Source organism: Austrofundulus limnaeus, unplaced genomic scaffold (assembly GCF_001266775.1).
Source record: "Austrofundulus limnaeus strain Quisiro unplaced genomic scaffold, Austrofundulus_limnaeus-1.0 Scaffold166, whole genome shotgun sequence".
Classification (NCBI taxonomy): Eukaryota; Metazoa; Chordata; class Actinopteri; order Cyprinodontiformes; family Rivulidae; genus Austrofundulus; species Austrofundulus limnaeus.
This window is the reverse complement of record NW_013952568.1, coordinates 10299-21780: the sequence shown is the minus strand read 5'-3', so window position 1 is coordinate 21780 and position 11482 is coordinate 10299. Positions and strand designations below refer to the sequence as shown.

Below are 11482 nucleotides of genomic sequence, written 5' to 3'. Positions count from 1 at the left end.
ACACACACACACACACACACACACACACACACACACACACACCAATGTGATGACACTTGCAGAGCTCTTTCCCGCTCAGGAACCACACCTGTTGGCATTTTCGCAAACCCAGCATTGTTTCAAACATTTTTCACAGCTCTACAACAACAAAAAAGTTTTTGAGACATTTCTTGTCAAGCTGGAAGTGTCACAGGTTGACAGCAATGTAGAACATGATTCAGATACGGTAACAGCTGAGAGTGCTTCTATTTTGTTGTTATGTTTCATTCAAAGAATGAGGATACATCTTTATTTATTTTAGCCGTTTGTTTTTACAGTGTTTAGACAATAATTTTATGTTTGAGTTTCCTGCTATAATTTAATGTCTATAGTTTTCACTACTAAAGGCGTAAAGTTTTGACTTGGAATACACACAAAAAATATTTTGAACCATTATTACAATGTGAAATTATTCAAAATGTTCTTAAACTCTGACACATTGACAAACAACATTTTTGACCTGAAAAAATATTGTCAAAATTGTCATTGGAGTGAATGCAAACACACAAACTCAAAAAGATAATTACAAAAAAATAAATAAATAAAATCTAACAAACAACACCAACAAAAAATAACTAATAGTAATAATAATAGAACTTTTATCTAACAAAAACAAAGGGCTGCAGTAGACTGAAACAAAACACCTGGCAGGAAGCCAAAACGCAATGAGACAATGAACCCGGCAAGAGACAGAATGGAGCAGAGGAAATGAAGTTGGGAATAGATGAACATATTGGAGACTGGAGTGGCAAAATAAAATCAATGAAGTACAAAACACACATGAATAAAGACCCAAGATACTGAACTCAAACACAAAGATCCCAAAATACAGCAAACATAAAAACACAAAAGCTATAAAAGTATAAGTGGAGGTGAAGTATGAAATAACTAATTAAAAGCAACAGAAAATGATTTTAGGTAAAAGTCATAAAACTGCTCACAATAATCTGGAAAGTGAACTTGTTCCACTAAACTGAGCTGAGTAAATTGTTTACATTTACTGTAGTGGACCCATTTGGTTGTGCAAATACAATACTTCATTTTAGTAGAATGCATAACAGCTCTTTTCATGTTTAACAAAGCACGTATCTAAAAGAATGATTTTAAAATCACACTGATTTCTCCAGTTAAAATGAGCATTTGTTTGGGCACTTTGAAGAGTGAGAACTATTATCAAATGATCTAGCAGAAAAATAGTGGAACTTTTGAAATATTTTTTTATTTGTGTTTGAACCCCCCTCCCCCCCACACACTCTTAGAATCACTCAAAAAAAAAAAATCAACCATCAAACAACACAGGTAAGAGTAAATGCTTTAGCGTGAATGTATACTTTTTTTTTGGATTATTATTTTTTTTCAACCACCAGAAGTTACGACACGCACCGATTCATTAAATTTCATGCTCGGCAGGATTTGTGTTAACTTTCAATATGCAAATCATCTGGTCAAGGTGTGGAGAGAAGAGGAAATAACGTAAAAAATATATGATTTTGTTCCCGACAGCAGGGTGACCTCCCATCACCACCCTCCAACCTCAGCTATAAAGCATGCAGCCTGGCAGTCCATCAGCAGCAGGTGAAGCACGGTGCTGAAAATCATCAGTCTGGCATTCCTTGTCTAGCAGGTAACTAGAATTTCCTTCTTTTTTTAAAAAATTTCAAGCTATTTTCTTTAATCAGTTCTTTGAAATGTTTGTCAATTTTAATGAATCAAAGAATTTAAATAAAACATTTGCCCATAGTGACTGGCAAATATACAAACTTTATATTACTTAAGTAGAAATTTTGATCTACCTATCTATTTATATTTTAGTAATTATTTTTCAGTTGACTTTTTGTTGCTTATTTTCAAGCAATTTTTACTCCATGTATTTTAATTAAGGAATAGCCTACATTTTGTTTTATTTTAATTTTGGCTTAGTCTTATTAAAGAAAGCCTGTCCAGATAAATAGTGCCTCACATTTAAAAATAATTTACATGTTGTTGGATGAAATAGGCTAGTAAAATAAATAATATTCTGACAGCCCATTTTGTACTTGGTCCATCACCCATGGCACAAATCACACTCCAGCAGGACATGGCAGACGTAACATTTTATTATAAAATCATCATTTTGTCATAGAAACTGTGGGGTTGTGCACTGTGGCACAGCCTAAACTTTTGTCCTTCTTGTTTTTTTAAATATTCCTTACAATAGTTTTATTCTTTAAGTAGTTTTAAAATCAGGACTTTCACACATGAGTAAAATTCACGAGTCAAAACCTTTATTTGAGTAATGAATGTGAATACTTTTGACACCTCTGTGCAATCTTATTCTTACAGACATGAAGATTTTCCTGAACTTGCTGGTTGTGGCTCTGACCTTGTGCTTGCAGTGCCAGGGGGCAGGTGAGGATCTTGTCTAATATAATCCTTGACATTATTTGCATTTAAAGGATTGGCACCATGAATCTTTGTTGTTTATAGTGAACGTTTTTGGAAAGTWTTGCAGCTGTATGATGGCTTACCACTTTTTACATTTTGGTTCTTTAAACTAAATGYRTGTGTTTTGTGTGTTTTTAGAAGCCAATTTGAGTCCGGATTTTATAGAAAAGTGTGTGAATGAAGCTAAGGCCAACGTAGACGCAGTCTATACATACTCTAGACGAGAGTGAGTGTAAAAGACATTTTTTAAAGTCAAATGTTCCAAATCAATGTATTTATAAGTCTGACCTCTCTGCACACAGGAGCATTRAACGGGTGAAGAGAGACACAGCATCACCTGCAGACATCCTGAGGCTCCTGAAGCAGCCCAGAGGAGTGTCCCGTATGGCTGTGCGAGCAGCTGACTACATGGACAACACACTTCATCTGATAAGGAGGTCCCTGGCAAAACGTCACAAACGTGCCATTAATGACACAGGTCTGCATTTTTATTTTTATTGATTTATTTTATTTAACCTTTATTTAATCAGGCAAAACATTACGAAGAACTTCTTATTTGCAATGTCAGCCTGGCGGGTACCAGAGACACCCATAGGGAAAAKATAGAAGAAACAAAACATCATACAAACAACATATCCTAATAACATAGAAAATAAATCACAAAAGATATAAAATATACAAAATAAATAAAAACAAAAACATATAGCATAAAAACATGGCACAAAGCGTACTTAATTTCATAAAACATATGGCTAGCAATGACAGGTCAGAGATGGTAGATGAAGCTCATGTAAAGTTGATTTAAACTGACCTATTCGTAGGTAAGAGTACAGTAACTGTAGTTTCAGATCACTTTAAAAGTTATTCCATAAGAAAGGGGCTGCATAGCTAAATTAGTTCTTCCCAAAGTTTATTCTGATCCTAGGAACTGACAATAGGTACATGTTTTGTGATCGAAGGCCCCACCTACCACACTCCTTCTTCTTCAAAGACTCACACAAATAAGTGGGTAAAAGGCCAAGAATTACTTTATAGATAAAACACTGCCGGTGAATAAGCCGCCTGACAGCCAATGGAATCCAACCAGTCAGAGACAGTAGGGTACACTGATGAGTTGAGAACTGACTACCTGTCATGAACCTTAACGCTCCATGATAGGTTGAGTCCAGGAGATGGAGTGAATGTACTGGGGCATTCATATAAATTAAATCACCAAAATCCAAAAYGGGAAGGAAGATGGCAGTGAAAAGCCACTTCCTAATGGCCAGGGAGAAGCAAAGTTTATTCCTATAAAGGAAGCCTAATTGCATCCTCAATTTTTTTAAACTAAGGAATTAATGTGCATTGCAAAAGAAAGGTTATTGTCGATAATAATTCCCAGATATTTGTAAGAGACCACCTCCTCAACGGGGGTACCATCAAATGTGGTAAGAAATGAGACCGCTGGCGGGATCTTCTTCCTACCAGAAAACAGCATGGACTTTGTTTTACCTACATTTAGAACCAGATTCAGTTGAAAGAGTTGGGATTGAATAAAATCAAATGCTGACTGCAAATTTTTAAAGACCAAATCAACTGTACCAGTAGAGCAATAGAGGATTATATCATCTGCATAAAAAGGGTAACGATGCATCTAAATCTCATCCCACACTGTTACTGAAAGCTGTAAAGAGTGTAGGACCCAAAATGGAGCCCTGTGGTACTCCATTCGAAACACCCAGAAAACCAGAGGAAAGTCCCTCACACTGTACCACCTACAAATGACCAGAAAGATAGTTGAGAAACCAACCAAGAGCATGGTTTGATAGTCCTATATTTAAGAGTTTCTGACACAATGTGTCATGAGTAGTGGTGTCAAATGCCTTTGAAAGGTCAATGAAGAGTGCAGCACAGATCTTCCCTGCATCCAGTGCTTCATAAACATCCTTGAGAACCTTCACGATAGCAGTAGTTGTGCTGTGGGACCTCCTAAAGCCTGACTGGTATGGAGAGAGTATATTAGATTCATCCAGGTAATCTATTAGTTGGATGTTTACCAGCCTTTCAAGAACCTTTGCTAGGGCACACAGTTTAGATATAGGTCTGTAGTTAGAGAACTGTGATCAATCTCCACCTTTAAAAACTGGAAGCACATAGGCCCTTTTCCATATTTCAGGTAACATGTTATGTTGAATAGAAAGGTTAAATATGTACGCAATGATGTTAGCTGCTAACCGTAGGAATACTGGGGAAAGATCGTCTGGACCAGCTGACTGTTTTGGGTCCAAGGTCTTCAAAACCCTGCGAACCTCATCCACAGTAAATGGTATAAAGGAAAATGTACTGTTAACAGGTTCACTATTAACAACAGCTACTGCTGGGATAGAATTCACAATTACAGGAGCTGATATTTTACCTGAGGCAACAAAGTGATTGTTAAAACAATTAAGAATATCAAATTTGTCCGACACCAAGAAAGATTCATTGTTTATATGTGAAGGGAGTTCAGGAGAGTGAGAATTGGAGGAGAAAGATTTTAATATTTGCCAGAACTTCCTGGGGTCTTTTAAACTGTTATTAGTGAGAGAAAAGAAATGGTCACTTTTTGCTTTCCTAATGGAAGCAGTAAAACGACTACGCAGTTGTCGAAAACATAACAAATCTGCATCGGAGCCAGACTTACGTGCAAGCGTCCAAGCCCGGTTTCGTTCATGATAAAGATCAGCCAAACTAGAGTTAAACTAAGAGCTATACTGGCCCTTCACTCAGGTGGTTAATAGGGGCATTTTATTGATAAAATTATTAAAATTATCTTTAAAATATTTCCAAGCTGTACTATTATTATCAAGCAGGGTAATATGACCCAATTTAAAGTTCAATAAGTCAGATAAGAAGGCTAACTCTATGCTTAAAGCGAGGTAACTTGGTATTCCTCATAGCACCAACCACACAATGGTCACTCAAGTCATTTAGAAAGACTGCAGAACAGGAATATTTATGGGGAACATTGGTCAGGACAAGATCAAGTAAGGAAGATTTGTCCGGGGATTTGGTATTGGAACTTGTTGGACTTTGGGTAATTTGTGTAAGATTCAAGGATAAACCATGTACCTTGAAAGTATCTGAGGTAGGCGAGAGCCAATCCCAATTTAGATACACTGCCAAAAGAATTTCATTAAAATGAAGTTTATTATGATTTCAAATAGATTTGTTTCCAAGGTTTGAACTGCAGCTCATTTTTGTTCCTTTCTTGTGTAGATCTGATCTCTGATTCGGATCTGGAAGTGATTTCCAGACTGACAGGCTGTGCTGCACAAGTCAGACAAGTAGCTTGTCACAGTATCACTGATGTAAACCAGTATCGGACTGCAAGTGGCATCTGCAACAACCTGTGAGGCAACAATTTGATTATAAAAAAAAGCAAAACATAACATAGTGGACAAAATTCTGTGTTAAATCTGATTCTAGACTTGTCTTTTTTTATATTGCATTTGTTTGAAAGATATTTGCTCCTTTTATATAGAAAAATGGTGTAACAATCGGTTTTATTTATCTCTTTCAAATAGTAAAAACACTCGTTGGGGAGCCTCTAACACCCCATTTGCCTATTGGCTGCCTACTGAGTATGAAGACGGAATCTCTCTTCCTAAAGGCTGGCATGGACTGAAAGTCAACGGTCAATTTCTTCCTCTGGTATGACTTTCTGAGTCACCTTTCATCTCTACTTCAGCACATAAACACCTGTACTCATTGTCTTCATTTTGTCCTCAGGTAAGAGAAGTGTCCAACCGTATCCTGGCAACAGCTAACTCTGAGGTCCTGAGCGACGTACGCTACACTTTCCTGGTGACCATCTTCGGGCAGTTTACAGACCATGACCTGACTTTAACCCCTCAGTCTCCTTCCATCAGATCCTTTAATAAGGGCATTGACTGTGACAATTCATGTATCAACACAGAGCCATGTTATCCCATTAAGGTCAGTGTTTTTACTTTTTGATATTAAATTATGGATACGTGTAAGATACACTTTAAAACACACACACATTCACATCTAACAGCTTCTTGTACTTTCAACAGTTCCCCAAAAAGGACCCCCGCCCTGACAGTCACCCAGAGTGCATGCCCTTCTTCCGCTCTGCTCCAGCTTGTGGTTCTGGCAACACAGGCTACATCTTCGGTGCCAGCACCACCCGCCAACAGATTAACGTTCTCACAGCCTACCTTGATGGGAGTCAAATCTACGGTTCTGATGACAACAAAGCTCAACTGCTACGAAACCTCACTTCTGATAAGGGTTTATTGAAGGTCAACACAGAGTATGATGATAACGGCCGTGAGCTTCTGCCTTTCACTGCCATGGGAGCCAACATGTGTGCCACCCGACGCAAAATAACTAATGATCCAAATGCTGAGGAGGTGCAGTGCTTTTTAGCTGGTAAGCAACAAAAAAAAAAAAAAAAAAAAAAAAAAAGAAAAAGAAAAAACCCTGTAATAACAGTCAAACTTAAAAAAATCAACCTTTCCTCAAGATGATAGCTTTTACCCCTTCTTATTAATTTAAACCCCTCTTCATTGTACTGCAATGCTCTTTTTTCTTCAGTTACTGTCTCTGCTCGTAATTTTTTGCTTTTTAAGCAGGTTTTTAGCATGTTTGTATGAGTTTTCTTGTTGTCTTATTAGTGTCTATCATTTGTACATGTATTTTTATATGTTCTGTTGTGGTTTATTGGAAAGTAATATTGTGAAGCACTTTGTGGCTACTTGACTGGGAAAGGTGCTATACAAATGAAGTTACTTATGACTTACTTACTTTAAGGTGATGATCGCGTTTCTGAGAACATTGGACTGACTTCTATACACACTCTGATGGTGAGAGAGCACAACCGTTTGGCCYGGAGACTGGCTCAGCTCAACCCACATTGGAATGGAGAGAAACTGTACCAGGAAACACGCAAAATCGTGGGAGCATATCTCCAGGTAAGGGACATGAAAACACAAACACAAAGGTTTGACAAGACAGACGCCACGTCTTGCTCAGACTTTGGTAACGTGTTAACATAGCAATTCTTTTGTACTATAGGTTATCATTTTCAGAGACTGGCTCCGCATCATCCTTGGACCAGATACCATTGCCAACAAGCTGTCAACCTACTCAGGTTATGATGATAAGGTGGATCCCAGAATTGCAAGCATTTTTTCCACAGCTGCCTTCCGRTTTGCTCATTCAATGCTTCAACCCTTCATGTTTCGTCTTGATGAGAATTATCAGAATCATACTAGTTACCCCACAGAGGTGATCCATAAAACCATGTTTACAGCATGGAGGGTCCTCTTTGAGGGTAAGACACTGAACTTCTTAACTCTTCATAAAGTAGAATTTAAAAATCATGGATCAAGTCTAAATGGTTTCATGTGTTCTGCAGGTGGAATTGACCCAATCTTGAGAGGCTTGGTGGGTAGCAAGGCTAAGCTGAACACCCAGGATCATATTTTATCTGATGAACTGAGGGAYAGGCTGTTCAAGTTCTCTGTAAAGGTGGCATTGGATTTGGCATCACTGAATATGCAGAGAGGCAGAGACCATGGACTCCCTGGTAAATATTCAGTCTAGATGCCTTGAGTCTGGAAAGCCTGATGCATAAACTACTGTAATTTCTGCATCATCCCAAACTGTGCCTTTACGTCTTTTAGGTTACAGCAAATGGCGTGGGTTCTGTGGACTGTCTCAGCCAAAGAATTTGAATGAGTTGGCTATAGTGCTAAAAAACAAGGATTTGGCCAAGAAATTGCTGGATCTGTATGGCACACCTGCAAACATTGATCCATGGCTGGGAGGAGTGTCTGAACCATTTGTCCCTGGAGGAAAGGTTGGGCCCCTSYTTGCCTGCATTATTTCCACCCAGTTCCAAAAGATCCGCCAAGGAGACCGGTAAACTCAAAGACCTGAAGATAGCTGTTTGCTGTTATTTTACATTCAGAGACATTAAACTAGAATACAATGTGTTGTTTTTAGCTTCTGGTGGGAGAAAGATGGCRTATTCACTGATGCTCAGAAGGCATCACTCAGGGAAACATCGCTSGCTCGTTTCATCTGTGACAATACTGGCATCACTGACGTACCTGAGAGCCCTTTYTTCTTCCGACCTCGTGGTTCTGGTTACACCCAGTGTAGCGATATCCCGGCCTTTGACCTCAGTCCATGGAAAGAGAACGGTAAGTTCATGCTCTGATTTTAAGTCAGTGATAAGGACATGTATCTGTCAGGTTTTATTTTTCCTCTTTGTATTATAGTTTTTGAACTAGAAAGAAGTCCAGATTGACTGTCTTTTTTTTACACCTGCTGTAGTTAATTTAGAGTGCCTAAAGTAATTCTCTAAAATAGTGTATTTGTTATATTTATTCATTTTGTTTTAATTATTGAAATATTGTAGTTATTGCTCAAAAGTACTATTTTGTCCCCAAATCTTCTATTTAACTCAGTTCAAACAAACATCCTGGACATTACCTTCATTATTTAGGTGTTATTTTAAAACACTGTATTACATACACATACAGTTATTTGACTTTGTTTATGTGTTTTTAAATACAGAACACCATGACCCACCATCCAGCCTTCCCACTCCCCCAAGTCCAAAAGGGGACTTCTCYTTCWTTGTGCGTCTGGGCAACAGAATCCCAAACACTGGTGCCCCCATCCCCTTTGRTAATGTTATCTACAATAACAAGAACATCTATGACTCCAAGACTGGGTACTTTACCTGCAAACGCCCAGGCTTGTATGAGTTTGTKTTCTATATTAGGATTAAGCAGAAAACAGGCAGAGTAGATCTGCTGCTTAACAATGAGYTGTATCTGCATGGGTTCACCACCCTCCTGGGTGGAGACATCATAGCCAGCGGCAATACCTATATCAGTCTGAACAATGGTGACAAGGTGTGGCTGGTGGCCAGACAGGGTGCCAGCAAACTGACCAGTGATAGCTACTTCTCTGGACGTCTGCTGTAACAACTTGATCTGTATAAACTTCCACTAAGCTTAAGCCATCAAGCAGCATATCGTTTATTTTTTGTTTTTCACATTGCCAACAATGTTTCAGAAACTGTGTCTTTGCTGCTTTTAACACGTATTTTGAATGAAGGAAAAATCACTTTACACCTGTAATTTAATATSATTTGGTACTAATTTCTAACATATTAAAAAATTCTTAAAGACATAATTTTTTTAAATATTTTTGTAATTCTGTTCCAGCTTTTTCCAAATTGTTGTAGCTCCTGCATGAGAGTCATGGGGCAAAAATATTAAAGTGAAATTTAAAAAAAATTAAAGTTCAAAGTGACCTTATTTGTCTCCCTTGGTATAAATTATTTTTCGATAAAAAAGATCTGTTGCACAGAAAAACACCTTCCACATTAAAACAACAGCACATCCTACTCCACTCACCCATAATTCCTTGTGACAGTTTTTCTGAGTCATTCATCCATTCATTGATGGCCTTTTCTGAATGATGGATGAATGAGTGCAGAACATGWGCGGCATCAGACAAAACTGTTTTCATAAACATGTAAGAAGCTTTAAGAAGTTAGATTTTTATTTAAATGCTTGCTCCTAAATAAAATGTAAGCCTTGGGATTATTTTGAGATTTGCTGTCAAAATATCTCTGGGTAAACCCTGAGAATACTGAAAGTGTTTTAAAGGATTCTCATAATTTGACCAGTAGATGGTGTTAATATACAAGTTTTCAGAAACAGAAAACTAGGAAATGTGTTTTTGGCTTAGATCCACATAATGTTCCACAAAACATATCTAAAAAATCTTTATTATTAGGAAGTTACATGCTTTTCAGTAATCATCAATCCCTTCAGTAAATATACAAAGATTATTTCTTGGATCTAAACAATATTAAAAATGTTTTCTTGGTTTTAACTCAGCAGGAAAACAATAAATTCCCTCTTAAGGTTAAATTTAATATTTGATTTAACTTGGTTAATGCAGTTATATTCATTGCAACTTTAAAGTTTGCTGGAAAAAATCATGTTGTATTTAAATGAAYGTTTCTGAATGAGTTTACAAAACAACTGAAACTGAACAAATTCAAGTTTTGCATATATCAAGCTTTTACCAAACTTCTCAGACACATGCATGGTAAGGTTTATTAGGAGTTTTACACACAAGACCAACACATATTTTTAAACTCATAAATATTTATTTGTTGAAATAAAACCAGGTGAAAATTGMTAAAAATAAACAACCCCCAAAATAAACAAGGTCAAAGACCTGCCAAAATGTGACCACGGCTGGGGAAAAACAAACGGAAACAGCTACAATGAGTGGGAAATYTGTCAAATTTGTTGTATAAAATCTTTAATTTAGAAGTAGAAACGAAAAGAAAATGAAAGTGGACATGGCACAATAAAGAACAGAAAGTAAGWCGGCACACTGAAATCACTGACAGGGAATCTGAGCTGCAACACCTGCGCTGCTTTCAAGTCAAACTGTCTGCAGTGAAGGGGAAAAGTTTTCAACGAGCAGATGTTAAACTGCATCCAAATTATGATCCCAATTTACCAGAAAACACAAACGTCTCATTTCAGGGAAGCATTATTATGCAGCTCAGATCAAACTTTTAAACTTATGGCTCAGTTTTTGTCCATTAGGCTTTCCATGGAGTACAGATATTATCTTTAATCGTTTTTTTTTTTGAGGGGGTTAAATTGCCATGAAGATGTTATGAATCAAAATGTTTGAACAAGTGATGGTTTGGTATATTGAGAAATGAGCCTGAAGGCTGCTGGTCCAGATTTAATTGCACATACCTACAGTCCCACAGGGATTTGCATCTCTTCTTCAAATGCGTAAACACAAAAAATGAGCGCAATATACTGCGATCGATAGGTGACGTGGTGGGTCGTTTTTTTTTTTAGTCCCTGTTGTTGTTTTCTGCACAGAGGAGAGACGGAAACCAGCTGTTGGGTCCACACACACACACACACACACACACACACACACACACACACACACACACACACACACACACACA

The 11482-nt window shown here is 37.5% G+C and overlaps 1 protein-coding gene across 1 annotated transcript; it reads left to right on the top strand.

Annotated features, from left to right (window-relative positions):
• Positions 1 to 1604: 1604 nt before the first annotated feature.
• Positions 1605 to 9785, top strand: LOC106523775 (eosinophil peroxidase). Its single transcript, XM_014017317.1, has 14 exons — positions 1605 to 1663; positions 2362 to 2427; positions 2602 to 2689; positions 2766 to 2941; positions 5701 to 5833; positions 6009 to 6135; positions 6214 to 6420; positions 6522 to 6879; positions 7261 to 7421; positions 7525 to 7783; positions 7868 to 8038; positions 8136 to 8373; positions 8458 to 8657; positions 9034 to 9785. The coding sequence occupies exons 2-14, from the start codon at positions 2364 to 2366 to the stop codon at positions 9447 to 9449; spliced, it is 2598 nt and encodes an 865-aa protein (XP_013872771.1). The 5' UTR covers positions 1605 to 1663; positions 2362 to 2363; the 3' UTR covers positions 9450 to 9785.
• Positions 9786 to 11482: the final 1697 nt, after the last annotated feature.